This window comes from Miniopterus natalensis, chromosome 3 (genome assembly GCF_054644295.1).
Source record: "Miniopterus natalensis isolate mMinNat1 chromosome 3, mMinNat1.hap1, whole genome shotgun sequence".
NCBI lineage: Eukaryota > Metazoa > Chordata > Mammalia > Chiroptera > Miniopteridae > Miniopterus > Miniopterus natalensis.
In genome coordinates, this window is record NC_142083.1 from 95,845,565 (window position 1) to 95,870,551 (window position 24,987).

General features: G+C 46.3%; 1 protein-coding gene and 1 non-coding gene across 2 annotated transcripts in view; both read left to right on the top strand.

Annotated features, from left to right (window-relative positions):
- KATNIP (katanin interacting protein) overlaps positions 1-24,987 on the top strand; it is a 175,237-nt gene that overhangs the window by 68,876 nt on the left and 81,374 nt on the right. The window contains exons 6-8 of the mRNA XM_016216235.2: positions 1,520-1,651; positions 4,798-4,926; positions 20,667-20,934. Coding sequence (XP_016071721.2) covers positions 1,520-1,651; positions 4,798-4,926; positions 20,667-20,934 — 529 coding nt within the window. The remainder of the gene's footprint in view (positions 1-1,519; positions 1,652-4,797; positions 4,927-20,666; positions 20,935-24,987) is intronic.
- LOC148093578 (U6 spliceosomal RNA) lies at positions 11,524-11,630 on the top strand. The gene has a single exon (XR_015714319.1). It is a non-coding gene; the product is annotated as a U6 spliceosomal RNA (small nuclear RNA).

Consider the following 24,987-nt stretch of genomic DNA (forward strand, 5'->3'; position numbering starts at 1 on the left):
CTGCTTCAGTCTCTCAGCTCCGTGTCTCTGAGTTAGGGGCAGGATGGTCCCCAGCAGCTCCTGGTATACCTCACTTTAGCTTAGCACCCCTGGGGAAGGGAGCACCTCCTCCCCACAGCCCTAGCAGGACACCTAGGGCTACTCATTGGCTGCCACAGGTCCAGCCCATCCCTGAACCAACTGGCCAGGGCTGTGGTGGGGACAGAATGGGCTGACTGACCAGCCCTGAGTCACCTTTCCGCCCTTGGGCCTCACCTGGACTGCAGGGGGAGGAGGGAGGGAGTGGACCTCCAAGGAGAACCAGGGAGATGCTGGACTGAAAAACTGCAGGCACCTGGGGCCAGAGAACAGTTCTGATTGGCCCAGTTGTCAGGGGTATCGCTATGTGTGCAGGAACCAATGTAGGAAAGAGGTTGGGGTGAGTGTAGAGAGCTTCGCATGCCTGGTACATGGTTTAGGGTACAGGTTTGCTGCTAAAACAGAGAGGCCCAAGTAGCAGTGGCTTGAACAACATGGAAGCTGATGTCTCTCTGACAGGACAGTGGTGGGCAGCCACCCTGCTCCTCGAGGTCACGGAGGAGCCCAGGCATGAACTGTCCTTTGCTCCACTGTCCTCCTAATGTTGCTTCCTCTCACAGTTTTGGCAGCTCACCACCACCTCCATGTTCCAGATGGACAATGGACAGTTGTGCCCTTCCCTTTAGGGCAAGGGTGGGGAACCTGTTTTCTACCATGGGCCATTTGGATATTTATAATATCATTCCAGGACCATGCAAAATTATCAACTTAAAAATTAGCTATGAAAAAAGCTAGATTTATTGAGTTTTGAGTCCCACCAGACCAAATGATTTCGTGGGCCATATGCTGCCCGTGGGCCGGATGTTCCCCACCCCTGCTTTAAGGACACAACCTCAAGGATGTGCTCACATGGTTCCCCAGCTACAGGAGAGGAAGGGGAGATGGACGCTGGGGGCAGCCTGCAGTCTGCCACACGGGCCAAGGAGTGGGTTTCCCAAAGAATGACCCAAGGAATGCTGAGAGGAAGAGAGGCCCCACAACACACAGTTTCCATGGCCCAGAAAGTATGAGAAATGTTGTATGCGGTGTTTTATTTTAGGATATCTACAAGTGTGTGTAGAGGGTGGGGGAGGGGCCATAGTAAAGGCCCTGAGAAGCCTTGAAGGAAAATACCCAGGGTTTCCTAAACATTTGATCACAAAGCTATTTGAGAAGTTTAACACCTGCTAAAATTCTATAGGTAAGTTATTTCAAGCCAAAAAGTTGCTAAAAAATTCACCTGAACCCACTTTGGGCAGTAGGAACTGGTAAAGACTTCTATGCAGAGGTGGCTTGAGCCGGCCGGCTGGCTGGCCTGCAGGGGATGATGCTGGGCCGCGTGCAGGACCGCATGCTGTGCTGTGCACAGACACGCCTGCGGTCAGCCCCCAGCAGGCTCGCCTCAGAGGGATCCAGATGTCTGTTCTACCATATCTGAAATGGTCTGAATTTTTGTCTGTAGAAATCTGTGCAGATCAGAACAGAAGCTGGCCCACGGCTCCACATCGAACCGCCTCTGGACTATTTTGAAGATTTTGAGCCACGTGGGGACGTGACTGTCAATGCAAAGGATGCTTCTGGGGGTCATCCACAGGTAGGAGTGGCCTCGGCTCAGTGCTACAGCAAGTGGCAGGGCACCTTCTGTTATTTATTTCTTCCTTCCTGGAAAAAGAAGAGTTCTTTTCTATGGAATGACCCAATGACCTTGTTTTGTACCCCATCCATAGAAATGAGATTTTACTGTAAGCAAAATTGTGGACTTTGTTGCCTTTAACACCTACCTCCCACACACATACACACAACACACTCACCCACTTGCTGTTGAATCAACCAAACAATCCATGCTCGTGATCAGTCTGCAAACAACCAGCAGTTTCTCTTAATCTGAAAGGCTGGTTTATGGCTGAGTTCAGTCTGTTACAGCCCCAGCCCCAGCCCATGTCACAGGATGCGTATATGCCCTTCAAGCAAGAGGCATGGTCGTTCCCGCTTCTCCTTCGACCATTTGATACCTCCTGTTACATGAACATGTATTCCTTCCTTTGCAAGCTCCCAAACTCCCTGAAACCTGGGAGCCTGTCCCTCACAAGCTATTAAGCCCCATTAGCATTCCGGCGCGCGTGCTCAGAATCAGCAGAGCCCTGCTCCGCCAGCGCTGAATTTCGCCCACTGTGAGTGCTCCACTGTCCTTCTTTCTTTCCTTTTCCTCCCCATCTTGAGGGGGCTCCATATGCTTCACGGTCAGTTTCCCCATGGAGTTATTTTCTTGCTAAGTGAGTAAAATGGCAGCGCCAGTTTTCGGCAAATGCAAAGCCATAAGAGATGCAATCTGAACAGGGAATGAAAAACACGTGGCTAAATATCCTCAGCCACCTTACTCTGTTTGCAAGAGCAGCCTGAAATGGAGCAAAAGGAAATGCATGTCTGCGTGTATACTTTTCATCTGACCTCACTGTTGAAACACACCAGCCTTTCACCCTCAATTACATCCTTAGTGAACTTCAATTTCTTGGCGGCTGAGTTCACAGCCCGCGTGCTGCAGATGTGTCCTGTTGGCCGCCACCCCACTGACTTGCACAGTGCTTTCAAAGGTGTGAATTACTAGCTGACATTTAAGAATCAGGAAATTCCATGTCGAAGTCTGAAGTTGGGCCTTCTCTTAAAATCGGAAGATTTGGGAATTTGGGAGCCACATTCTTACACAACAGCAGCGCCTGAGCTGAAGAGCAGCCGTCCCCCTCAGAGGCATGTGCTCCAGTGTGCCGCAGTCCTCAGCACAGGTCCCAGGCGCCGTTTTCCACACTGGAGAGAAAACAGACAACCGATGAGTCTGTGATATGCCAGGAGCTGAGAGGGCTGTCAGAGAAACAGAGTGGAGGAGGCGCCGGGGGAAGTGGGCAGGGGCTGCCGCTTGATGTGGGAGGGCAGGGGCTCTGCCTTGATGAGCTCATGTGTGAGCAGAGGCCTCAGGAAGCCAGGGAATGGGCCATGTGGAGAAGAGCATTCCAGGCACAGGGAGCAGCAGGTGTCGGAGGCCCTGAGGCAGGAGGCCAGTGTGGCGGGAGCCGAGTGCGGGGTCGAGGAAGAGGAGGGGAGGCCGGAGAAGCAGGCAGGGCTTAGACCACGTAGGGCTTTGAGAGCTGTGGAAAGGATGAGGGATTTGACTTTGAGTTGGGGAAAGCCATTATAGGGTGTTTTGTTTTGTTTTGCAGTTTAGCAACTCCAGTGAAAGGAGGGCACCTCTTTCCAGAGAGTTCACCAAAGTGCCAGCTCTAATTAGGTTGGCCTTCCTTGGGCTGTGTATTGCAGTGGGTGATAAGGCTCCATTTAACTACATTTAAGTATCAGGAATGAAATAAAATGTACATTTTTTTCTATTATTGAGATATCTTCCCCCCCGATAATGCATGATCAATATAAAAAATTCAAATGGTACAAAGAAAATAAAAGTCCTTTCATAATCTCACCATCCCAGAGATCATTTCTGTGAATAGGTAGGTATGCAGCCACCCAGATTAAAAATGGCACATATTATATCCAAGAGGAAATTGTTATCTGGAATGTTCTTTCTGGCCCACCCCCAGTGAGTGAGTTGTATTTCCCAAGATTATTTATCTTGTCAGTCCCTGAGAGTAGGATAGGCCATAGGAATGCCTTCTCTGAGTTTTCCATTGTGTGGATCCCAGAGTGGGATGAGTTGGGTATTTGTATGCAATTAAAATTTAGTGTTTTAAAGTCGTTGTTACTGGCTAATACATATAAACAACTTAAAGACCTGTCACAACCGGTGTGCCACCAGTAGGTCTGCCATGGCCCATAATGTGTGGACTATCATGGCCCATGACAGCTCACCCACCAGTTGGTACTTGGTGATTTAGGCAGTTGTGCCATCGTTGGCCAAGCATCCCCACTGGAGTAGCCCACCCACCTTGTCCCCAATAGGGCTCCGGGGCAAATCCCTTCAGTATTCATTAATTTCAGTGGTGAGACTTGGAAACATGAGGGATCATTTTTAGAGCAATTCGATTGCTTGGGTACTTCTGTTTCAGGTTACCATGTAATTAACCTTTGAGTGAATGCCTTTTTTTCTTTACCTTTTTAAAAAAATATATTTGTATTGATTTTTTTAAAGAGCGAGGAAGGGAGAGGGAAAAGGAGAGAGAAGGAAAGAGGGAGGGAGGGAAAGGGAAACATTGATGTGAGAGAAAAACATTGTTGTGAGAGAGAAACATTGATCGGCTGCCTCCTTCATGTACCCCGACTGGGGATCAAGCCTGCAACCTGGGCATGTGCCCTGACCGGGAATCTAATAGGCAACCTTTTTGGTGCATGGGATATTGCCCAACTAACTGAGTCACACCAGCCAGGGCTTTTTTCTTTACTTTTTATTGTTATTTTCATATAAATGGGATCATACTATTCATACTATTTGATAATCCCACCATTTTTACTCAGCATGTATGGCCATCTTAATGCACTGGTCCTCACTCAGCTCAGGACACGGTTTTGGGAGTTGGTGGCCCGAGTCTGAATCCTGGTCCACTTACTAGCTTGTTCCTCAGTGATGCTGGTAAAGCAGGGATCAGTTTGATCAGATCAGCTGTGGGATCTAGAGCAGAGAACGACTTAGTGAGGGGAGAGATGGGAGGCATGGAGGCCAATAGACAGAATGAGGGCCCAGCATGTCTTCAGGGATGTAAGTTGCTTTTAGCATACCCAGTTCTCTCTGCTTGTCCCTAGGATTCCAAATCTCCCACCAGCACCACACCCTGTGATGCCAACTTCTCCCTTCAGAATGCACATGGACATCCTGACCCTACAAGCAGTATGGACAAAGAAAGGATCCTCTTAACTATTCAGGATGTAATGGTAAGACCACTTTTCTGCGTCATAACCCTGAAAGGCCAGGGTCTTTCCCTTAGCCAAGCAGCTGGGCCATCGAATGGGCCCCATGAGAGATTCTTTGTTTATATTTGGGAATACTACAGGTAACAACAGGATTTGGCTTTAACAAAAAAAACTTCTGGCCCACCCAACTTTTTCACCTTTTTCACACTTTTCACTCAGTCCCTCAACACCCCAGAAGATTTAAAACACATGAGAGATTTGGCTTAATGACATTATTTTAATTTATTTTCCTTTTGATATAAAATATAGATTTCTTTTTTATTTTTCAATTATAGTTGATATTAGATATTATATTAGTTTCAGGTGTACAGAATAGTGTTTAGACAATCATAAACTTTACGAAGTGTTCCCCTTGATACATCCAGTACCCACCTGGCACCATACAGAGTTATTACAATATTATTGACTATATTCCCTATGCTGTACTTTACTTCCCCATGACTATTTTGTAACTACCAATTTGTGCTTCTTAATCCCTTCACCTTTTCACCCAGTCCCTCAACACCCCCACCCCTCAGGCAACCATCAAAATGTTCTCTGTATCTATGAGTCTGTTTCAATTTTGTTCATTTATTTTGCTGTTTAGATTCCACATATAAGTGAAATCATATGGTATTTGTCTGCATTTGACTGACTCATTTCACTTAACATAATACCTTCTAGGTCCATCTATACTGTTGCAAATCATAAGATTTCATTCTTTTTTATGGCCGAGTAATATTCCATTGTATATATGTACCACAGCTTTTTTATCCACTTGTCTATTGACAGGCCCTTGGGCTGCTTCCATATCTTGGCTATTGTAAATAATGCTCCAGTGAACATAGGGGTGCATGTAGTCTTTCAAACTAGTGTTTTGGTTTTATTTGGATATGTACCTAGAAGTGGAATTGCTGGGTTATAAGGCAGTTCCATTTTTAATTTTTTGAGGAATCTCTGTACTATTTTCCGTAGTGGCTGCACCAGTCTGCATTCCCACCAACAACGCAAAGGGTCCCCTTGTCTCCACATCCTCGCCAAGACTTGTTTGTTGATTTATTATTGATGGTATCCATTCCGACTGGTGTGAGGGGGTATCTCATTGTGGTGTTAATTTGCATTTCTCTGATGATTAGTGACACTGAGCATCTTTTCATATGTCTATTGGTCATCTATATGTCTTCTTTGGGGAAATGTCCATTCAGGTCCTTTGCCTGTTTCTTTAAATTAGATTGTTTGTTTTTTTTGGTGTTGAGTTATATGAGTTCTTTATGAATTTTGGATATTAACCACTTATCATATATTATTGGCAAATATCTTCTTCTGTTCAGTAGGTTATCTTTTTGTTTTGTTGATGATTTTCTTTGCTATATAAAAACTTTGTAGTTTAATGTAGTCCCTTTTATTTATTTTTTCTTTTGTTTCTCTTGACAGAGGAGATATATCAGAAAAAATATTGCTAAGAGAAATAATGACATTATTTTAAAAAAAAGAATAGTAAAGGCTCACATTAAATGAGCACTTACTAAGTGCTGAGCATTGTGTTGAGTGTGTACCATCCATCATGGCATCACCCTATGAGTTAAGTGCTAAGTATTTTCATTTCATTTTATAGTTTGAGGAGACTGAGGAGTAGAGAAATGATGTTGCTTGCCCAGGCCTCAAAGAAGCCGAGACTGGAAATCCAAACCCCATGACTCCCGTTCCTTGGGATTAAGAAGCTGGGAATGGCACTGACCTGTTTTTGCTTCTGAAGGTGCCCATCTGTCCACAGGGGCCCGGTCTGTGGTGAATATTATTGATATTCTGCCTGGGAGCAAGGTGTTTAGACGGGGCCATCCATCAGTTATGCTTAACTGTTTTAAACAATGATCGAGAAGACCTCTCCTCTGCCAGGTCTCTCCCCAGTGACCTCATTGCTGGGAATGTTGAGGAAATGTTTTTCAAAAATGAGATTCAATGAGTAAACAACCAGACAAACCCAAATTGAGGGACAGTCTACAAAACAACTGGCCTGGAGTCTTCAAACATGCCAGTGGCATGAGAGACAGAGGAAGGCTGCTCCAGACTAAAGGAAGGTAAAGAGATCCCGTGATTATGCTACGTGAGGTCCTGGGGAGGAGAATTGCTATAAATTTAAGGATAGTTTGGGGGCATTCAGAAAAGTAGAATATTAGCTATATTATGTTAGATAATAATATTGCATTGATGTTAAATTTCCCAAATGTGGTAATTACGTTGTGGCTATGTAAGAGGAGGCTCTTGTTCTCAGAGACTCCTGCTGGAGTGTGTAGGCACAAGCGTTCCTGATGTTCACACTAAGGCATAAACGGGCCGGAATAAAGAACAGGCCATACGAACTGAGGAGGCGCAAAGGGAGAGGCGAGAAAGGGAGAAATGGGGCAAAATGCTAGTGGTTGGTGAATGTAGATGGAAGGGGCTTGGGGTATTATACTATTCTGATAAATTTTCTATGGCTTTAAAATTTTTTCAAACTGAAAAGTTTTTTTAGTAGATTCATTAGAGCTAAGCATCAGCAAAGGAAGAAATAGAGCAAAGTGAAAGAGGAGACCTAGCCTAGAAAAGCTGAGTAGGACGGTATCCATGCCAGTTTCCTGACTGTGCTGTTGTGCTACAGTCATAACAGCGAGATGTTGCCGTGGGGGAACTGGATGCAGGGTACATGGGATCTTTGTGTATCGCTTCTTGCACGTGGCGTGTGAAATCTACAGCTCGCTCAAACTGAAAAGTAATAAGTAAATAAATAAAATAAGCCCAGATGCCCAGGTCCTACTACCCAGAGGTTCTGTTCGCATCCTGAGTTTGGGCTCAGCATTGTACCTCGTTTTGAGCGCCCCACATGATGACAATTTGCAACAATATTTGAGAACCACAGTTCAAAGAAAAGAGGGCTGTGGATCTCAAAATTTGATATGTGCAAGGATCACTAAGGGCATTTACTTACAGTGCTATTTTAGGTCTAATTTTTAAGCTACCAGGATTTGTGCATGGGAGGTAGAACACTTTTAACAAAGAGCCCCTGGTGGTTCTGAACCAGAGGCCTGAAGAGCAGAGTCCACTTGAAATGGAAGGAATGCTTGGAGATGTCTTAGGCTCTTGTGGCTTGGATTTGGGGGCTATAAAAGAAAGAGGTCAAAAATTTACATTTAAAATCTCATCTATACCATACAAATCGAGGTAACTATAAAGTAAAAAAACAAAATAAAACAACAAAAATCATCGAAGGTTCACAAAAAGCCAGGAAGGAATGGGAAGGGGCTCTGCCCTTGTCTTCAAACTCGTATCCTGCACTTCTGAAACTTGGGTGGGAGATGCCACGCAAAGAAATAGTAATGAAAGATGCAAAAGCATATTAGCTCCAGACAGTATCTCCTGGGTCACTGACCCATTTCTGTCCAGATATTGTCTATTAGTGTCAAGAAAAGACTAAATTATATTCAACATACTCTTTTAAGAAGGCAAGGAAGTCTTAATATATTTTAAAAACATTTTTATAGAAAATTATTTAGGTTTTTGACTCTTTAAAGATGTGAATTTTAGATAAATAGAAAATTAATTTTGTGTTGTTATATTAAGACATTACTAAAATCAAGGAAATGAATATGAACCCTTCATATTTATCATTTTTTCACTTTCATTACATTAAAAATATATTTCAACTTGAGGAAAAAACAATCTCGAGAAAATAGGGCTTGTAGGAGAGGATTCTTGTTAGTTATGACTTGAAAAAATTATGCTTAAATTCAAGATGAGGAGGGTAGAAACATAGTGATGAATGAAAGAGATGGGCCAAAAGGGGAGGGCTGGGACCTGTGACTGCAAGGACCAGCTTCAGATCGCGACATGTTTCATTGACTGGCCTGGTGTTGTGCTGTGGTCCTGATTGTTTCTGTTTTATTTTGAATCAAAAAACTTATTCTGAGTGTGCTTCCTCTCATTTGCCCTGGTCCCCACCACTCTCTATTATGACTCTGAGACTCATGTTGCTGTTTTACATCTTCTAAAGATGTTGGATCTTGTGACTCCTGTTTAAGGGAGTAAAAAGAACAAGTAACTGAGACTCAGCAAGCCTGGAGCAGCTAGTTTGGGCTTTTCCACCAACTGTAGGGCCTTGGCTAAGTCACAGTCTCTGAGGCCCCGTTTCCTCCCCTTTGAAAAGAAGGGGTAGATTAGGTATTTCCTGTGCTTGTCAGCTCTGAAATTGTAAATCCTAGGTTGAGTTTATAGGAAAATCCTATTTCTGATTACAAAATCCATAGGAGTAGAAGGTACATAATAGTTCATGGAGCCCCCCACTCATCCAAGGACTCCTGTAGGTCTTTTACAAATTACATATTTAGGGCTTGAAATACCTTCTCTACCCTAGATCTAAGCTTCGTATTGGCAGAGATGTGTGCTGTTTATTTGCCTGCTGTGTCCCTGGTCCTTAGAAAAGTGCCTGGCATAGAGTTAGTTTGTAAATGAATCTTTGTTAAGCGAGTGAATTGAATAACTGACTGAGTGAATCAATGAGTGAGGTGTGGTATAGATGGTGATTTGGCACCCTGGGCAGCCCTCCCTGCTGAGTTCGGTCATTACATCACTGAGTTACAATTACTGTGACAGTATTTTCCAAACTGTGACTCAGGAAACATAATCTGACAAAGAATTTTTTTGCTGCTTGGGATAGAAGAATCAGTTTGAGAGATAGAGTTTGGATCCTGAAATATTGGGATCACTGGCACATGGTGCCAATTAAAATGGATATTTTCAGAGACATGAGCAAGGAGGGCGGGATAACAAGCACAACCCTTGGCATAGAGTGCTGGGGGTGTCGGCAAGAGCCTTGACACAGCTCGGCTGACTGTCATCATGGGGAAGTGGGCACAGTGGTGCGAGGCTTTCTAGTTTTAAGAGAAGTCAGGTATCTGAGTTTCTTTGTGTTCGATTTCTCCCCGCCCCCTCCCTTTTTTATGTTGGTAACTAATTCACAATTTTCTATGGATCAAAGGTAGAAAATGGCCATATTTGGCTTTCAGGCCATCAGCTTGAAACTTCTGGTTCAGACAATGAAGCTTTGTTGGTTCATGACAAGAGAGGAGGAAGAAGTCTTTCTCCTTCCCAGTGGCACTTTAATTAGTCCCTCTGTATCCAGAACCATCAAGGGCATGGCACCCTGAAGGCACCCAGAGATGCCCTGGACAGCTCAGATTAAAGGATAGCCTGGCTGATGGCATTAGGAGGGCTCTGGGCAGGTGAGTCAGACAGCACAAGGAATAATTCAGTGATGTGCATGAATGATTCATGTGGAACGATGCTGAACAAGCACTAAATGCCCGTGAAAGGCAGGCCCAGAGGGAGAGATGTGATCCTTTCACCCAATAGAGCGTTTCTGTAAGTGAAGCTAGTGGGTGGTATCTGACTTACTACAGCATCTTTTTCAGTCCTAATAAAAATAAAAAATGACCTGTGGATCAATATTGGAATAAATAATGTCTTATTTCTTGCGTTTGTAGCCTACATAGAATTTCTTAGGTATTTTAACATTATTTTTCATCATTTTATATAACATCTAATATGTGAGTGATTTCACTTTAGAAAAGATTCAAACAATTCAGAAGTAAACTGAGTAGAATATGAAAAGCTCTCTCCATCTGCTCAAACTGTGCCCAGCTTTTGGTTTTATTGAGCATATATACTTTGTTTATTTTGTCATTCATTCATTCATTCATTCTTTTCTATTTCAGTTCATTTCTACTTTTATCTTGATTCCTTCTGTAAACTTTTTGGTTTAATTTATTGCTTTGGTTCTACCTTACCCCCACCATATATCCTGGTTTCTTAAGGTAAATGTTTAATTTATTTATATTCAGTCTTGTTTTCTAATATGTCCATGTTAAGACTATAAATTTTCCTCTGAACACTGCTTTGTCCTTATCCCACAAATTTTACTGTTTATGTAGTGTTTTTATTGTCATTTATTTCTAATTAGTTTGTGATTTTAGGGGTTTTTTTCTCCTCTCTTTATTTAGAAGGTTTTTTTTACAAATGATCTAGGTAAATAGTTTTTTGTCTATTTTTGTTTTCCTTTTGTGTTAATGGCTAATTTTACTAATGATGATCAGAGAACGGCTTATTTGGTTTGTTTTTTTGGACATTTCTGAAGTTTCGTTTGTGGTCTCCTAGATTGTTTTTATGCATGCTCCATGGTATTTGAAAAGAATAATAATTTTCTTTTTGGTACAAAGTTCTCAATCTGTCTATTAAGTCAAGCTATTCATTAAATTATTTAACCTAGGGAGTCTTAAAGTATGGTCCCATACTACCTATGTGAGAATCACCTGGACTACCTGTTAACAATGTGAATTCTCATACCCCTCTCAAAGATGCAGAGTTGGATCTGGAGGGGGATGGAGTGTCTGCATTTCTCATAAGACCTCCAGGAAGTCCTTATGCTCATTAGCAAATCACTGCAATAGATCCTACCTAATTTTTGTCTGTTTAATCCATTTGATTTCTGTGAACTTGTCAATTTCCCATAATATTTACCTGTTTTTGCTTTATGTACTTAAAATTTCCGTGCTCGCTTTGGTAGCACATATACTAAAACTGGGACAATACAGAGAAGATTAGCATGGCCCCTGCGCAAGGATGCCACGCAAATTCGTGAAGTGCTCCATATTAAAAAACAACAACAGTAAAATCAAATCTCTGTCATTGTGTGCATGTAGAGTCAAGATGTTTTCTAACAGATAGTACCTTTTATCCATATGAATATGTCAATGTCAATGAGGTCTTTGTCCCATTTAAAGCAGTAGATGGGCCTTTTCAATCTGAAGGCGTGTCTCTTTCTTTAGCACTGGAAAATTTTATTATTATTATTGTCTTGCATTGTGTGTGTTCTGTTCTCTGGAGCATCTGATGGACACATGTTGGCTCAGATCTGTCTTTTTAAGTGTCTTAATTTTTCTTTCAAACTTTCTTTTGTCTTATTATACTGTGTTCTTATAAAATTGTTTGACTTGATTTTCCAGCGCACTTAGCTACCTTTTATCTCTTTCTACTGTTCAGTTGATCTTTTAAAAAACGTTAACAAAATTAAACCTTTTAAGATCTCTATTTGTTTCTTTTTCATAGATGAAAGGTCCTCTTAAGTCTCTCCAGGGGTATGAATTTTCTGTGTTCTACAGTCCTCCTCTACCTATACTATTAACCCCTTTCCTTGGGTATCAGTTCTTCTATTAATTTGGTGGCTATCTTTCAGGGTGTTGACTTTTCCCAAATGTGTGTTCATTCTGGCTGGCTGCTCATCCTTGTATTTGAGAATCCCACTTCCTCTACTCATTTTGTTTGATGTAACCCAACCCTGGAGATTGTGGGGTTGGGCACAACGTGCTCTTGGAAGCTGTGGGCCTTATCACCTCTTCCAGGTTTGGGAGCTCCTAGCCTGTCTTAGGGACGGTGACTCCTGTAGGGGGCATTGTCCTGCCTTCTGGCTCAGTACCCACACACCAGGCTTCAGCCGGTGGGTGAGCACCTCTGTGCTTAATGCAGCTGGGGGGAGGGGTGGTGGTGGAGCTAGCAGCCTTAAAAGTAGCCCCAGTGAATGCCCCAGGGCTTTCTTCATAGATGTGATCTTTGCTCTCTGTCTTACAGGAATTCCTCAAAATGTCTAGTCTGCCTGCAGCATTCTTCCTTGTTTGGCCTCTATCCCGCCATCCCAATTCCATTCCCTACCGCTCTGGGCAGGCTCAGGCGAGGCACCCATGGGCCTTCCAGCCAGGTAACAGTCAGGCAGCCCCAGTGCCTCTGCTTCCTGAGTCCAAGCTCTTGCTCGTATATCACTCTACTCCCTCAGACCGGGATGTCTTTTCTTCATAATGATGGATGTTAGAGACTGCTCCAAGGTGCTTCATAAATAAATTTAGCTTTGAATGAGAAAGTTAGGGTTCAAGTCACTTCGTTCGGGGAAGTTTGTGATCTAGGAGCTACCAGGCATGAGGCATGGGCTGGTAAGCCCTGGGTTTGGGCTCTTGACACTCGTTATAATTGTAATTTCTTCTAGAATGGCTGTCTTTGTTGCCAGATTATAAATTCCATGAGAACAAGGACTCTATCTGTCTAGTTCATTGCTCTGTCCTAGTACTTAGCAGTCTGACCTGCTAATGGGGACAAATACATTCAACAATAAACATTTGTTGAATAATGAATGAATGAAAAGAAGGGCAAGTTAGTTTATACCCCCTCAGTGCAGAGTGAAAATCCTTTCTGGCCAGGCAGGTTAATATAAATGAGTAAAACAGCTCATATAAGGCTGTAGGAGCAAGTGGGAATTATTGCAACTAACAGTACATGCCGGCTAAAGGCGTTCACATCCCAATTTTATAAAACTGCCAACCAAATGAGAGACATCGCTGGGGTTGGCAGGAGGAGGGGTGTTTGCTGCAGGCCAGTGACCTCTGCCCCAGGGACTGCTGCTTCCTCTGAGGACTGTCTTAAAGCATGTACTGCGGCTTCATGGCCTAAACATTTGCTCTTCCTGTAGGCAAAGTCAATCGAATCTGTGAAACAGGAGAAATGCTGTCATCTCACTTTTAAATTTTCTGTAAAAACCAGACCTCTGTAAGAGCAATCATGAAACACTGATTCATAGCTATTATCTCATTGTGTCCCTTCAACAACCTTGTCAGCTTGTCAGGGCACATTTTCCCACAGTAGAAGTGGGGGCTTGGGCTTAGAGACTTGTGTGGGGACACAGGGCAGCTGGAGTGGGCCCAGAACCCAGGCCCAGAACTTGCACCTAGCTGTCCCCTTTCTAAGGGCAGGAGGAGTTTGAACACTTAGCCCACATTTTAACATGATGAATGGCCTCAAGGCAGCTTTGTGTCCAAAGCTCTCACAGGCAGGTTTCATCAGATCTATGCAAGCCTGGGGACAGTCACTGAGCCCCTGACTTTCCTCCTGCTCTAGAGACCACTTTCTTCCAACGTGTTGGTTCCAGGAAAGGAATAAACGTGGGCACGTGGCAAAGATCCTGGGCTTTGGAGTCAGATAGTCATTCATCCAAACGGGCTCTGCTGTTGCTAGCCCCAGGACCTTGGGCCGGCACTTAGGTGCCCTGGGCCTGTAAGAAAATGGCTGCAATGGGATAAGGTACGGAGAGAGGTGAGCTTGGTAACTGGTAGCTGCTGCTGTTGGTGTCATAGTTATTACCACTATCACTGCAAACAGTTTTATGGTTGCCAGGTTCCCTCTTTTCCTGGCCCAGCAGAAAGAGGCAGAGGAGGTGCGCGAGCCCACCATGCTGCGTCTCAGCCACTGGCTACCCCCGGCCCCCTTCCTGCACCTCCTCCCGGGCTCTCCTCGAGGAGGCCAGTTTGTGGGCACCCACTATCCCTTCCCTCTGCTGTGTTTCTCACCTGGGCTCTGTGCAGAGGGCGTTCTGTTGAAAGGGCTTTAACTTAACATTTTAAACACTGAATATTGAAACTGCACATAACAAGGCCGCAAAGCACAGCTATAAAGTCACCTACTTTTCACAGAGAAAATTCTGGACGACAGCTTCAAAGCAACTGGTAGAGGCCCCAGCACAGGTTCCCTTTGAAGAATCAGCAGGTTGGCCTTCAAAGCCATCCGCCTGAGGTCCTCGTCCTTCCAGATGGAAAGGTTTTGAACGGCGTTCTGCAGGGAGCATTGCTCCTTAGCTCATCTCCCTTTGCCCCTGGAGCGGGTGGTTTGGGATCACAAGGGCAGTGCAGGGGCAGAGGCTCCTAAGTTTTGCTCACCTGGCACGAGCAAGTTCTTTTCTTTTGTGAGGAAGATACCAGCCATGCGGAATTTAGGCTTCATTTTAATGTCTATTTATAAATACAATTGTGGCATTTAAATGTGTATTAATTTAACAGAAGCAAAACCAAGTTGAAAAAGGAGGAATTATTGAAATTGAAATTTATTACGAGAGATTTTACTTAAAATATCTCATCAGTTTAACAGATTATAAAAGAAATATTAAGAGGTCAGAGTTGCCATCTTTTCAAGCTCTGTTTCCATTTAAGGTGGATTTGGACCGACTCACTGCTGCGGGAAATGAGGCGGGTGCCCGCCCTCGCTGCTTCCCGTTGGCTGAGCTCCGGGCCTGGCTTGGGGCACTGCGGCCTCCCGCAGCCGCGTGGGCACGTGTCTGGGGCACTCAGCCCCTCGACGGCCCCGTGCCCCCATTTGACCTGCCGCCGCAGCTTCTCCAGGGCCGTGCTCCTTATTTTGACTTCGCCCCCCATCGTCTGGTTTTGTCACCTAGGAGGTTTTCTCTGAGATGGACACAGGGGTGTTATATGCCCCAAGTTTCTTCCTGTAGAGATGGGGGGCCTGTTGTTTTTAAGTCTGGACCACTTGACTGGATAAGTTAGACACCTTCGGGCGCCGAGGGCTGCTGCTCGCCGCTCTCTGAACACTCCTGCGGGGACAGATGTGTTCCAGGGCTGGGGACCCAGGGCCCTCCACACCACTCTCCCTCCCATTACTATGGGGAGTTTATTTATGTGCAAGAGTGGGGACAGGATTTAAACATAAATGCAAATATGTCATTATTTTCTAATTACAAAGTTAGGAATGGGCTTATAAGAAAAAATTAAGAACAAAGTAGAAAAGAAAGTCCCCATGTCACCCCCAGGGAAAATATTGTTAATAGTTTAATGATTGTTTTTCCAGAGCTTTTGTGTGCATAGAAGCTAGCAATTATTTTTAAAATTGGGTTTATACTACATGCACATTTTTCGACATGCTTCTTTTTCCTAAACGTGTATCTTGCTATTGAGAAAGTGCACACAATCGACCTGGGAGGGCTGCCCGGAGCTCCTTCAGTGCCTGCCTATGAGCAGTTTAACCCACCTCTTACTGGTGAACATTTGAATCAATCTCTATTATAGCGATGCCTCAATAATCTTTGTATACTTAAAACTGAAGGATACTTTTCTAGAGGGACTTGGTCAAAGGGTATATATGTACATAGTTAATTTCTAGTCAGTCATTTCTGCCATCTCTGCCTCCAGAATGCATCTCCCGTCCCCACCTCTGCTGCCACCGTCGTCTTCCCCCTGCCCGCAGCTGCGACTGCTCGCCCCCTTTCCACCTGGCCCCAACTCTCAAAACCCACTTGGTGTCCAAACACCATGGTGATCCTTAAAAACAGAAATCAGATCACGTTCTATTTCTGCTTAGCACCCTTCAGTGGCCTTTCACTGTCCATATAGCAAAGTCCAGACTCTGCCCTGAGGCCTATAAAGCCCTGCCTGGTGACCCCTTCTGCTCCCTGCCCTCCCTCCATTGGGTGTGTACTGCCCTCTGGCCATTGCCGCCTGCTGGCCTTGGCCTCCACTGTTCCTCCTGCCTGGCACACTGTGCCCCAGACACTCACTGGGTGGCTCTTCGTCACCCAGCCTTCCCCAGCCCGCTTTCATCAGGGGCTCCCTCCGCCCACCCATTCTCTGTCCTGTCCCCAGGCAGGCCCTCTCCTTCAGAGGCCCGGCCCCTTCTGAGATGCCTTCTCTGTTGCTTGAGGCAGTGGCTGCTTGAGGCTTTGCCACCTTGTTCCCCAGCAGCCGTGAGTACATTAGCATGGCTGTTGCCAATTGTGCCCCCCCCCCCCCCCCCCCCGGCATTGATGGGACCATTCTAACAAGTGGGACCAGCTTAAAGGCTCTAGGCCTCCAGTTCTCCAATTTTGAGGGGACTTCAAAAGTTCAGTCACTTAAAATGTGGGGTTGCAACATTGTGAAGGTAATGAAGAGGCTGGCCATGAGTTCGAGAATCCTAATGCCCCATCTAAATCCTTCCTGGAGCCGCTGTGGTTGGTGGCTCTGCTCTACCTTAGACATCAGTGGCGATGACTGCGTGCCCTGGGACTGACTGGGATTTCCTGGGCAGTGACAGCAGTCTCCCAGCTCGGAACATCCCAGCTAGCTGGCACCCATGTTACTGTTTTGTTCCACAGTGACTAGGCAAGAATACTGGGGCTCCGGAGAGGGGTTTGCCCCACATTGTCTCACCTAGTCTTGCCTCCACCCCTGCAGAACATAGAACTGAAGCTGACCCCATTTGAGACTGGGGTTTGGGCGAAGGACAGGAGCCAGCTGCCCATCCTGCTTTAACCGGGGTTCATGTTACCTACCACAGGGTTTTACTCTGCCTACCTATCTTTCAGGGTTACTGTGAGGATCAAATGAGAGAAGGAGTTGAAAATGTTTTGTAAAGCACAGAGCGTTATTCCACTGTAAAGGATACTAGTTTTACAGTCACTGAAACTGCTATTAAACAGCAGGCCACCCAGGAACTCAGGTTTCCCTGTAGAGGGGCAGGAAATCTGTTGAGCTCCAACTGCCCACCACAGTCAGACTTTGAAGACATGAGCCATGACCTGAGTCTGGCTTCCGGAAGGTTGCACGGGCCACCTTAGTACACTCAGCTAGAGGGTCTTGTTATCTTTTTAAATGCTGTTGATGGTGCATGCTCGCTTTAGTGCAGGGCTTTCAACCTCACCACTTTACATTGGACCAGAGAGTTCTTTGTTGTGGGGGACTGTCCTGTACAGTCTAGGATGTTTAGCAGCATCTCTGGCCTCTACCTACTAGATGCCACTGGCACTCCCTTTCCCCTGTTTTGGCCAGAAACATTCCCAGTCATTGTCAGAAATCCTCTGGGTTGCCAAATGATCCCCAGTTCAGATGACTGCTTTAATAAAACCATTCTGTGAGGCCCATTTTTATGGATGTTAAAATGCAGATCGAAGGAGTTAGTAACTTGTTAAGGGTCACATCACTAATGCCACCTCCAGGGCATGTGGGTGCTCTCCACCCCTTCTCACAGCCACTGCCCAGTCACTGACATAAAATAGTCATTTAGAAAATGTTTGTCAAGCACCTACTATATGGCAGGCAGTGTTCTGTTTGCTCAAATAATTATCACAGATACTTGGTACTGGGCAGGATGGGAGGGAGGGAGTGTAAAAGATGGACAGCTCTGTTAGTTTTCCTATTGCTGTTGTCACAACTTACCACAAACTTAGTGGCTTATCTTACAGTTCTAGAGGTCAGAAAGCCAAATTTAGTTTCACTAGTCTAAAGTCAAGACGTCAGCAGGCCTGTGCTCCTTCTGGAAGCTTTAGAGGAGAATCCCTTTTCTCCTTCCAAGCCAGCAGTGTAACGTCTTTTCTCCTACCTGACCCCTGTTCCATCCTTATAGCTTCTCTTTCTGACTCTAATCTTCTTGCCTCCCTTTTACAAAGACCCTGTGACTACATTAGGCCTATCTGGATAGCCCAGGATAATCTCCCCCATCTCAAGATCCGTAATTTAACTGCATCTGCAAAGTCCCTTTGCCATGTAAAGTAACATTCACAGGTCTCAGGGATTGGAACGTGGACATATTTGGGGGCCATTTATTCAGCCTACAACAAACAGTCTTCCTTCTGGCCCCTAAATATTTATTTCTGTCCTACATATGAAATACATTAATCTCATCCCAAGTTTTCCAGAAGTCTCAACCCACAATAGCATCAACTCCAGTCCAAAATATGTCTAAGTCTCATCTGCTCAAAGTTCCCAAATCTCATCATGTTTATCATCTCAATTAGGTACGGGTGAGACTCTGGGTATAATCCATATTAGGGCAAAATTCCTCCACCTGCGTGCTTGTGAAACTAGAAAGCAGTTTTCTGCTCCGAAATACAGTGGTGGGTCAGGCCCAGGAAATTGCCATTACAACAGAGAGAAAGGAAAAGAGAAAAGATGTCACCAAACCCAAGCAATTTTGAAACCCACGGGGCCGACGCCATTAGGTTTCAAGGCCCAACAATAATTCTCTGCTGCTCCGGGATCCGCCCTCTGGGCCCAGGGCTGCACTCCTGGCGCCGTCACCCTTCTCCCAGGAAGGGTACAGTGTGCTTGCAGCTAAGTAGTTTTATCTGCCTGCTTCCTGCCTGTAGAAGTTTGGGAGTCTGACAGCCTTCTTTTATTTTCTCCTTTCTCTCATTCAATGCTAGCTGGCAGTGTTTCTGCGAAAAACATGTGGGTCTCCTCTGTATGTCTCTAGAATTCATTCCATTAGATAAGAAGTTTCTTTATAAATCTTGCCTGGCTGATCCCATCTCTATTTCTGGCTCCTGCTGAGATGTCTAGGGGGATCCATGAGCCACATATCTAATCTCCTCAAAGAGCCCTCGGTGTGATTGAATGCTCTAAACTTTGGATGCTCTGCAATCTAGCGAAAGGTTGTTCAGTCACACCCTTGATTTTCTCTCCAGGGTGTGCTTTCTGACAGGGAATCTCCTAATTTAATGTCCTTTGCAACCTGGATAGACTGAGAGTTTCCCAAATCATCAAACCCCAGTTCCTTTTTACTCAACAGTTTTTCCCTCAGTCTGTTTCTTTCCTCTCACATTTTTTTCTAAGCAGCAAGAAGAAACCAGACTGTATCTTCAACACTTTGCTTGGAAATCTCTTCAGCTACATATCCAAGTCCATCATTTACAGAGTTTCACTTACCGCGTAACTGTAGACCCAGTTCAGCCATGATTTTGCCACTGGGTAACGGGATTTCCTCTCCTCTAGGTCCCAATGACATGTTCCTCATTCCCTCACCAGCAGCTCCTTTAATGTCCACATCCATCATTGGTCTTTTTAGGATGATTTCTCTAAGATGACAGTGCTTCTCACTTCTTCAGGAGCCCTCACTGGGTCACAGGGCCAGGGATTAGGATTTGGACATCTTTGTTGGGGTCATCATTCAGCCTGCCACCACCACTATTAAGTTTACTGGTCAACCACCAAACCTTTATTGATGGTTTCTCCTTTTCTTATGACTATGTTAGACATGATGAGGGCTACAGGGTAGTCTAGCGAGGCTGACCAACCATACTGGTCTGCCCAAGTAGTCTATTTTGCACTCTTTGTCCCAGTGTAAATGTGGTACTGTTCTTTCTCAAAAGTATCCTGGCTTTGGTGATAAATTTTCTGGTCACTCTTCTCTTAATTCTTGGCTTTAAGGTTGTAAATCTGCAATTGTGTGGAGACGAAACATATGAAAAATTGTCAAGCAGTTATAGTTAAGTGCTAAATATTCTGACATTTAGGTGCTTCTGAACATCCTTCAGTATACAAGACAGCCCCCCACAACTATCTGCCAGACATTTAGCATCTGGAATTTCAGGATCATCTGGAAGCCTTTGGGATTTCATATTCAGAGTATGGTCACTGGACCAGCAGCAGCAGCCTCACCTTGTTAGAAATGCAAATTCTCAGGTTCTGTCCAGAACCTACTGGATCAGAAACTATGGATGGGACCTTGCAATCTTTTTTAACAAGCCCCAACCAAAACATTTCACATGCACACATATATCTGTGTGTGCACATGCATGCACATGCATGCATCTGTGCACACGTGCACACACATCACATCCATGTGCACATGCACATGCACACACATTCTTAGTGTGTGTCCCAGGCATGTGAACAGCACAGTTAATACTGTAAACACTGTTCTGTTCAGAGTTGCTCGTTTGCCCCTGCCCTTTGTTGTCTCGTCTTCAAAGTGAAGACAGCACATGGGTTGAGATGATTTTGGTAAATGTTACTTTGGCAGGAATAGTTCTCTGGTTCTAATGATCTATTTCAAATGAGTTTTTATCAAAGTGACATATTTCATTTCTCGCTTTTCTTGACTTTTGGCAGGAGCTAAGAAAAAGCCTGGAGCTTAGTGTAAATCTACAAAGGAAACAAAAGGATTGTTCCAGTGACGAGTATGACTCCATTGAAGAAGACGTGCTCTCTGAGCCCGAGCCTGAGGACCAGGCACTGGTGGACTATCCCAGGCACGACCCCCCTCTTTCCCGGGGGGACTCCGTGCAGAAGGATGTTCCCGAGGACCAGGAGACAGCAGCACACCCTCTGCAGGACCCAGACACCCTCGTGGTGCTGGAATTTAACCCGGCTTCCAAACGTAAGCCCTGCCTCATTCCTATGTGGCGTTTCTTTGCCTTTGATATCTTTGGCTCTAAGAGCAGAACTTAAATTTCCAGCTATACTTTGAATTCAGCTTTGAGTAGACTGTCCTACAGGCCAGAGAGGTGTATCAGTCAGGATTCTGCTGATTGCAAGAGGCAAAGGCTTCCAGATGACCCTGAAATACCAGATGGTACGTGTCTGGCAGTTGTGGGGGCTGCTCTGTGCATTGTGCGGTGTTTAGCAGCATCTACATGCCAACTGGCCTAAGCAAAAGGGACTGTGTATTGGCTTGGATAATTGAGGAGTCCAGGGCTTAGCAGGACTCATTCTGCTCCCTCCCTCCCCCCTCCCTGCCCCCTCCCCCCTCCCCTCCCCCCTCCCCTCCCCTCCCCTCCCCTCCCCTCCCCTCCCCTCCCCTCCCCTCCCCTCCCCTCCCCTCCCCTCCCCTCCCCTCCCCTCCCCTCCCCTCCCCTCCCCTCCCCTCTTCTCCTTTGCCTTTCCTTTCTCTGTTCCTTCCCTTCCTCCCTCTCATCTCTGCCTTCTTTTGTCCTGTCTTAGTACCATTCTCAGGTAGGAGCTCCACATGCAGACACAGAATTGAGATATTGGCTTTGCAACTCCATCAGAAAGTGGATTTTTCTTGTAAAAGCCCCAGCAAAAGCCCCAGCTCTGGGTTTTAAACCCACATTGGGTCACATCTCTGAACTAGTCAGTGTGGCTGTGATTGGCCAGGTCCAGCTATGGAAATGGTTATCACCGCCCGAACCACAGGAACTTGATTTTCCAAAGGAAGGTCTGGAGAAGGGGAAAGCATGCTGGGCAGTTGGCAACCGGGCTGCCCACCGGGGGGTTTTGGCGCGGCGCGGGGAGCGGCCTGCCTGCCAGCTGGCGCGGCCTCTGCCTACTCCTCCTGCTGGCTGGGCCCTGTTTTTTGAGCCAGATATCGAGACCAGCCAGGTGGGCAGTGTGAGTGAACCTAGGGGAGAGAAATGAGGAATGTGTGCCTGAGCCCTGAGTGTGTTGGTCTACTCTGGCTGCCGTAACAGGCCAGCCCAGGGGCGGCTTAAACAGCAACAGGAGTTTATTTTCTCACAGCTCGGGAGGCTGGAAGTCCAGGATCGGGGTGTTGGCAGCCTTGGTTTCCTCTGAGGCCTCTCTCGGCTTGTGCATGTCTGTCTTCTTGCTGTCTTCATATGGCTTTCTGTCTGTGTGTCTGTGTGTCCTACTTTCCTCCTCTTATAAGGACACCAGCTGAGTTGGATTAGTTAGTGCCCACTACAATTGACTTGTTTTACCTTAGTCACCTTTTTAGAGACCTTATCTCCAAACATAGTCACATTCTGAGGTACTGGGTGTCAGGACTTGGGGGGACATAATAACAGGCAGCCACACCCAGTGGTTGATGTCGCCAGAGAGGAGAACGTTGGTTCCTCAGATGAGCTCTCATGCCCCTCAGACGTGTTGTCTCTCACCTGCAAACCCTTGCTGGGGCTGTTCTCTCTGCCTGAATCACCACATTTCCTCTCCTCTCCACTCTGAACCCTGAGGCCTGGCTCCCAGCTTTCCCCTCAAGACTTAGCTCAGAGGCCGCTTCCTCCAAGAAGCCTTCTTTGCTCTCCCAGCACGGCCAACTCTTGGCGCCTCCTCTGCTCCCACAGCATCATCGTGGTGCGGGTCTCGTTGACCCCAGTTGTCTTTCTCCCCCTCTAGCCTGTGAGCTCTGCCAGGGCACAGGCCAGCTCTTACCCTTCACCGCATCCCAGCAAGCAGCCCTCACCTGGCACATTCGAGAGCTCAGGAAATCTTTGTCAAACAAATGAAGGAGCTGCGCCCACGTGAAGCAGCTGGTGGCCGAGGCAATGTGACTATGCTTCCATGTGACCTCACTGGGTGTACATTGCAGTGGATTGTGTTTTCTCCAGGAGGTGGGGAGGGAAGGGGAGGACTGTCAGGAGGTTGACCAAGCCCCCACCCTGGAAACGGGGGCAGCATGGAAGTTACCTCCCGGTGGGAAGGACCAGGCCACAGAGGGAGAGCAGTTGGACCCAGGCACAGTTTTGTTTTATTCAATCCTCACCTGAAGATATTTTTTCCATTGCTTTTCAGAGAGAGTGAAAGGGAAGGAGAGAAGGAGGGAGAGAGAGAGGGAAAGAGAGAGAGGGAGAGAGAAAGAGAGAAACATCGATGTGAGAGAGACACACTGATTGGCTGCCTCCTGCACACGCCCGACCGGGACTGGATCGAGCCTGCAACCGAGGTACGTGCCCTTGACGGGTCTCGAACCCAGGACCCTTCAGTCCATGGGCTGACGCTCTAACCACTGAGCCGAACCGGCTAGGACTGTTTTAATTTTTAACCCAGGCACAGTTTGAGAGGGATACTGGGGCATAGAACAAAAAGAGAGAACTTTATTTTCTTGACATTTTAGTTTGGCAGGCCCTGCGTTAACCACGGTGATGTCTGGTCTGTGAGCGCACGGAGGGGTGGCATGCTGCCTCCTGCTGCCACCCCATCTGCCCTCTTTCATCAGCAGCCTCTTCTTGGGCCCCAGCAGGAGACAGATGCCCACTGAGAAGAGCAGGAGGGAGGCTCAGGGGCCCGTTGTGGGGTATCTCCAGACTCCAGCGTGGGGTTGGAGTTCTGAACTAATCCTAAGCATTTACTCAAGACCAGTCAGCCGGCACCTGGAGAGATGGGCTTGTTCTGGGCTATTCGTCTGTTCATTCATTCATTCATTCATTCGCTGGGCACGTGTCATGCCCCAGTAAGGGTGCTGGGACAGCCGGGCCCAGTCCCCTTTTCTATAGCGCTTCATCCTAGCAGGGAAAACAGACAATAAGTATATAAACACATAAATAATAATAACTGCCAATGTTTCCCGAGTTCTTATTAACACGTTCCAAGCACTGTTCCAAGGGCTATAATCCTCACCACAGTTCCAAGAAAGGCACTTGTCTTATAGATGGGGAAACTGAAGCTCGGAGAGGTCAAATAACGTGCCCGAGGTCACAGCTAGAAAGGGGCAGAGAGGGATCCAGTCTCCCGCAGGCTGAGCTCAGAGCCTGAGCTCTTGATTCGTGGGCTAAATAAATAATTTAGGTGGTTACAAAGTGACGCTGGGTTTTGAGGAGCCAGTAAGTACCCCACCCCTCTGCTTTTCCTTCTGAGTTGTGCGACAAATGAGAGAGAGGCACAGGACTCTGACAGAAGGAGGGTAAATTATTACCTTTCCAGCTGATAAGAGCTGGATTAGTGGCTACTCAGGAATGTCCCCTGAAGTAGAGAGACCCGTACCCCAGATGTTGTCAGAGCTGGACTGTGATGGCACCAGCAAGGCGGAAGGGCCGTTTGCCCAGAGAGCGCTGGGGTGGCTGGAGAGGGAGAGGGGCTGAGCCGCGATGGCTTCCTGCCCCTGCCCTCTCCCATCCTGTTTGCCCTCCTCGGGAGTGGGAGGCAGGGAGTGAGCAGCACAGAGAAGGGCAGAAAGGTTTTTTTCCAATAACTGGGAAAGGAGAGGGCTGGGTTAGCTTAGGAATTCAGAGCCTGGAAAGTGAAGATTCTAAAACAGGACACTAGTTGGGCTGGGGGTCAGAGAGGGACACTGGTAGCTGGAGTGGCCAGAGAAGCCTTCTCGGAGGAGCTGATTTTTCAGCTGGGACAGGAATGAGGAGGAGGGAGCAGCATGCCAGGTGCAGGGAACAGCAAGCACAAAGGGCCTGAAGAGAGGGGAGAGCTTAGTGTATCCAAGGACAGAAAAGGACCAGGGACTATGGTATAGGATGAGGCCAGCAGTGATCCCTTTGGAGCCCTAGAAGATACCTTTTATAGACTTTGGTGGCTGCGGCAGACCTTCTGGCCACAGTTTCTGCAGGGCTGTCTTATGGAGAGGAGGTGGACCGTAGATAGGGAGTTAAGTGGTTAAGGGCAGGGCTCTGCGCCAGGCAGCCCTGGTCAAACGCTGGTCCCATTGCTTCCTAGCTCTGTGACCTGGAACAAATGGCCTGACCTCAGAGCCCTGCTCTGTAATGGTGTGTATTCGTTTCCTATG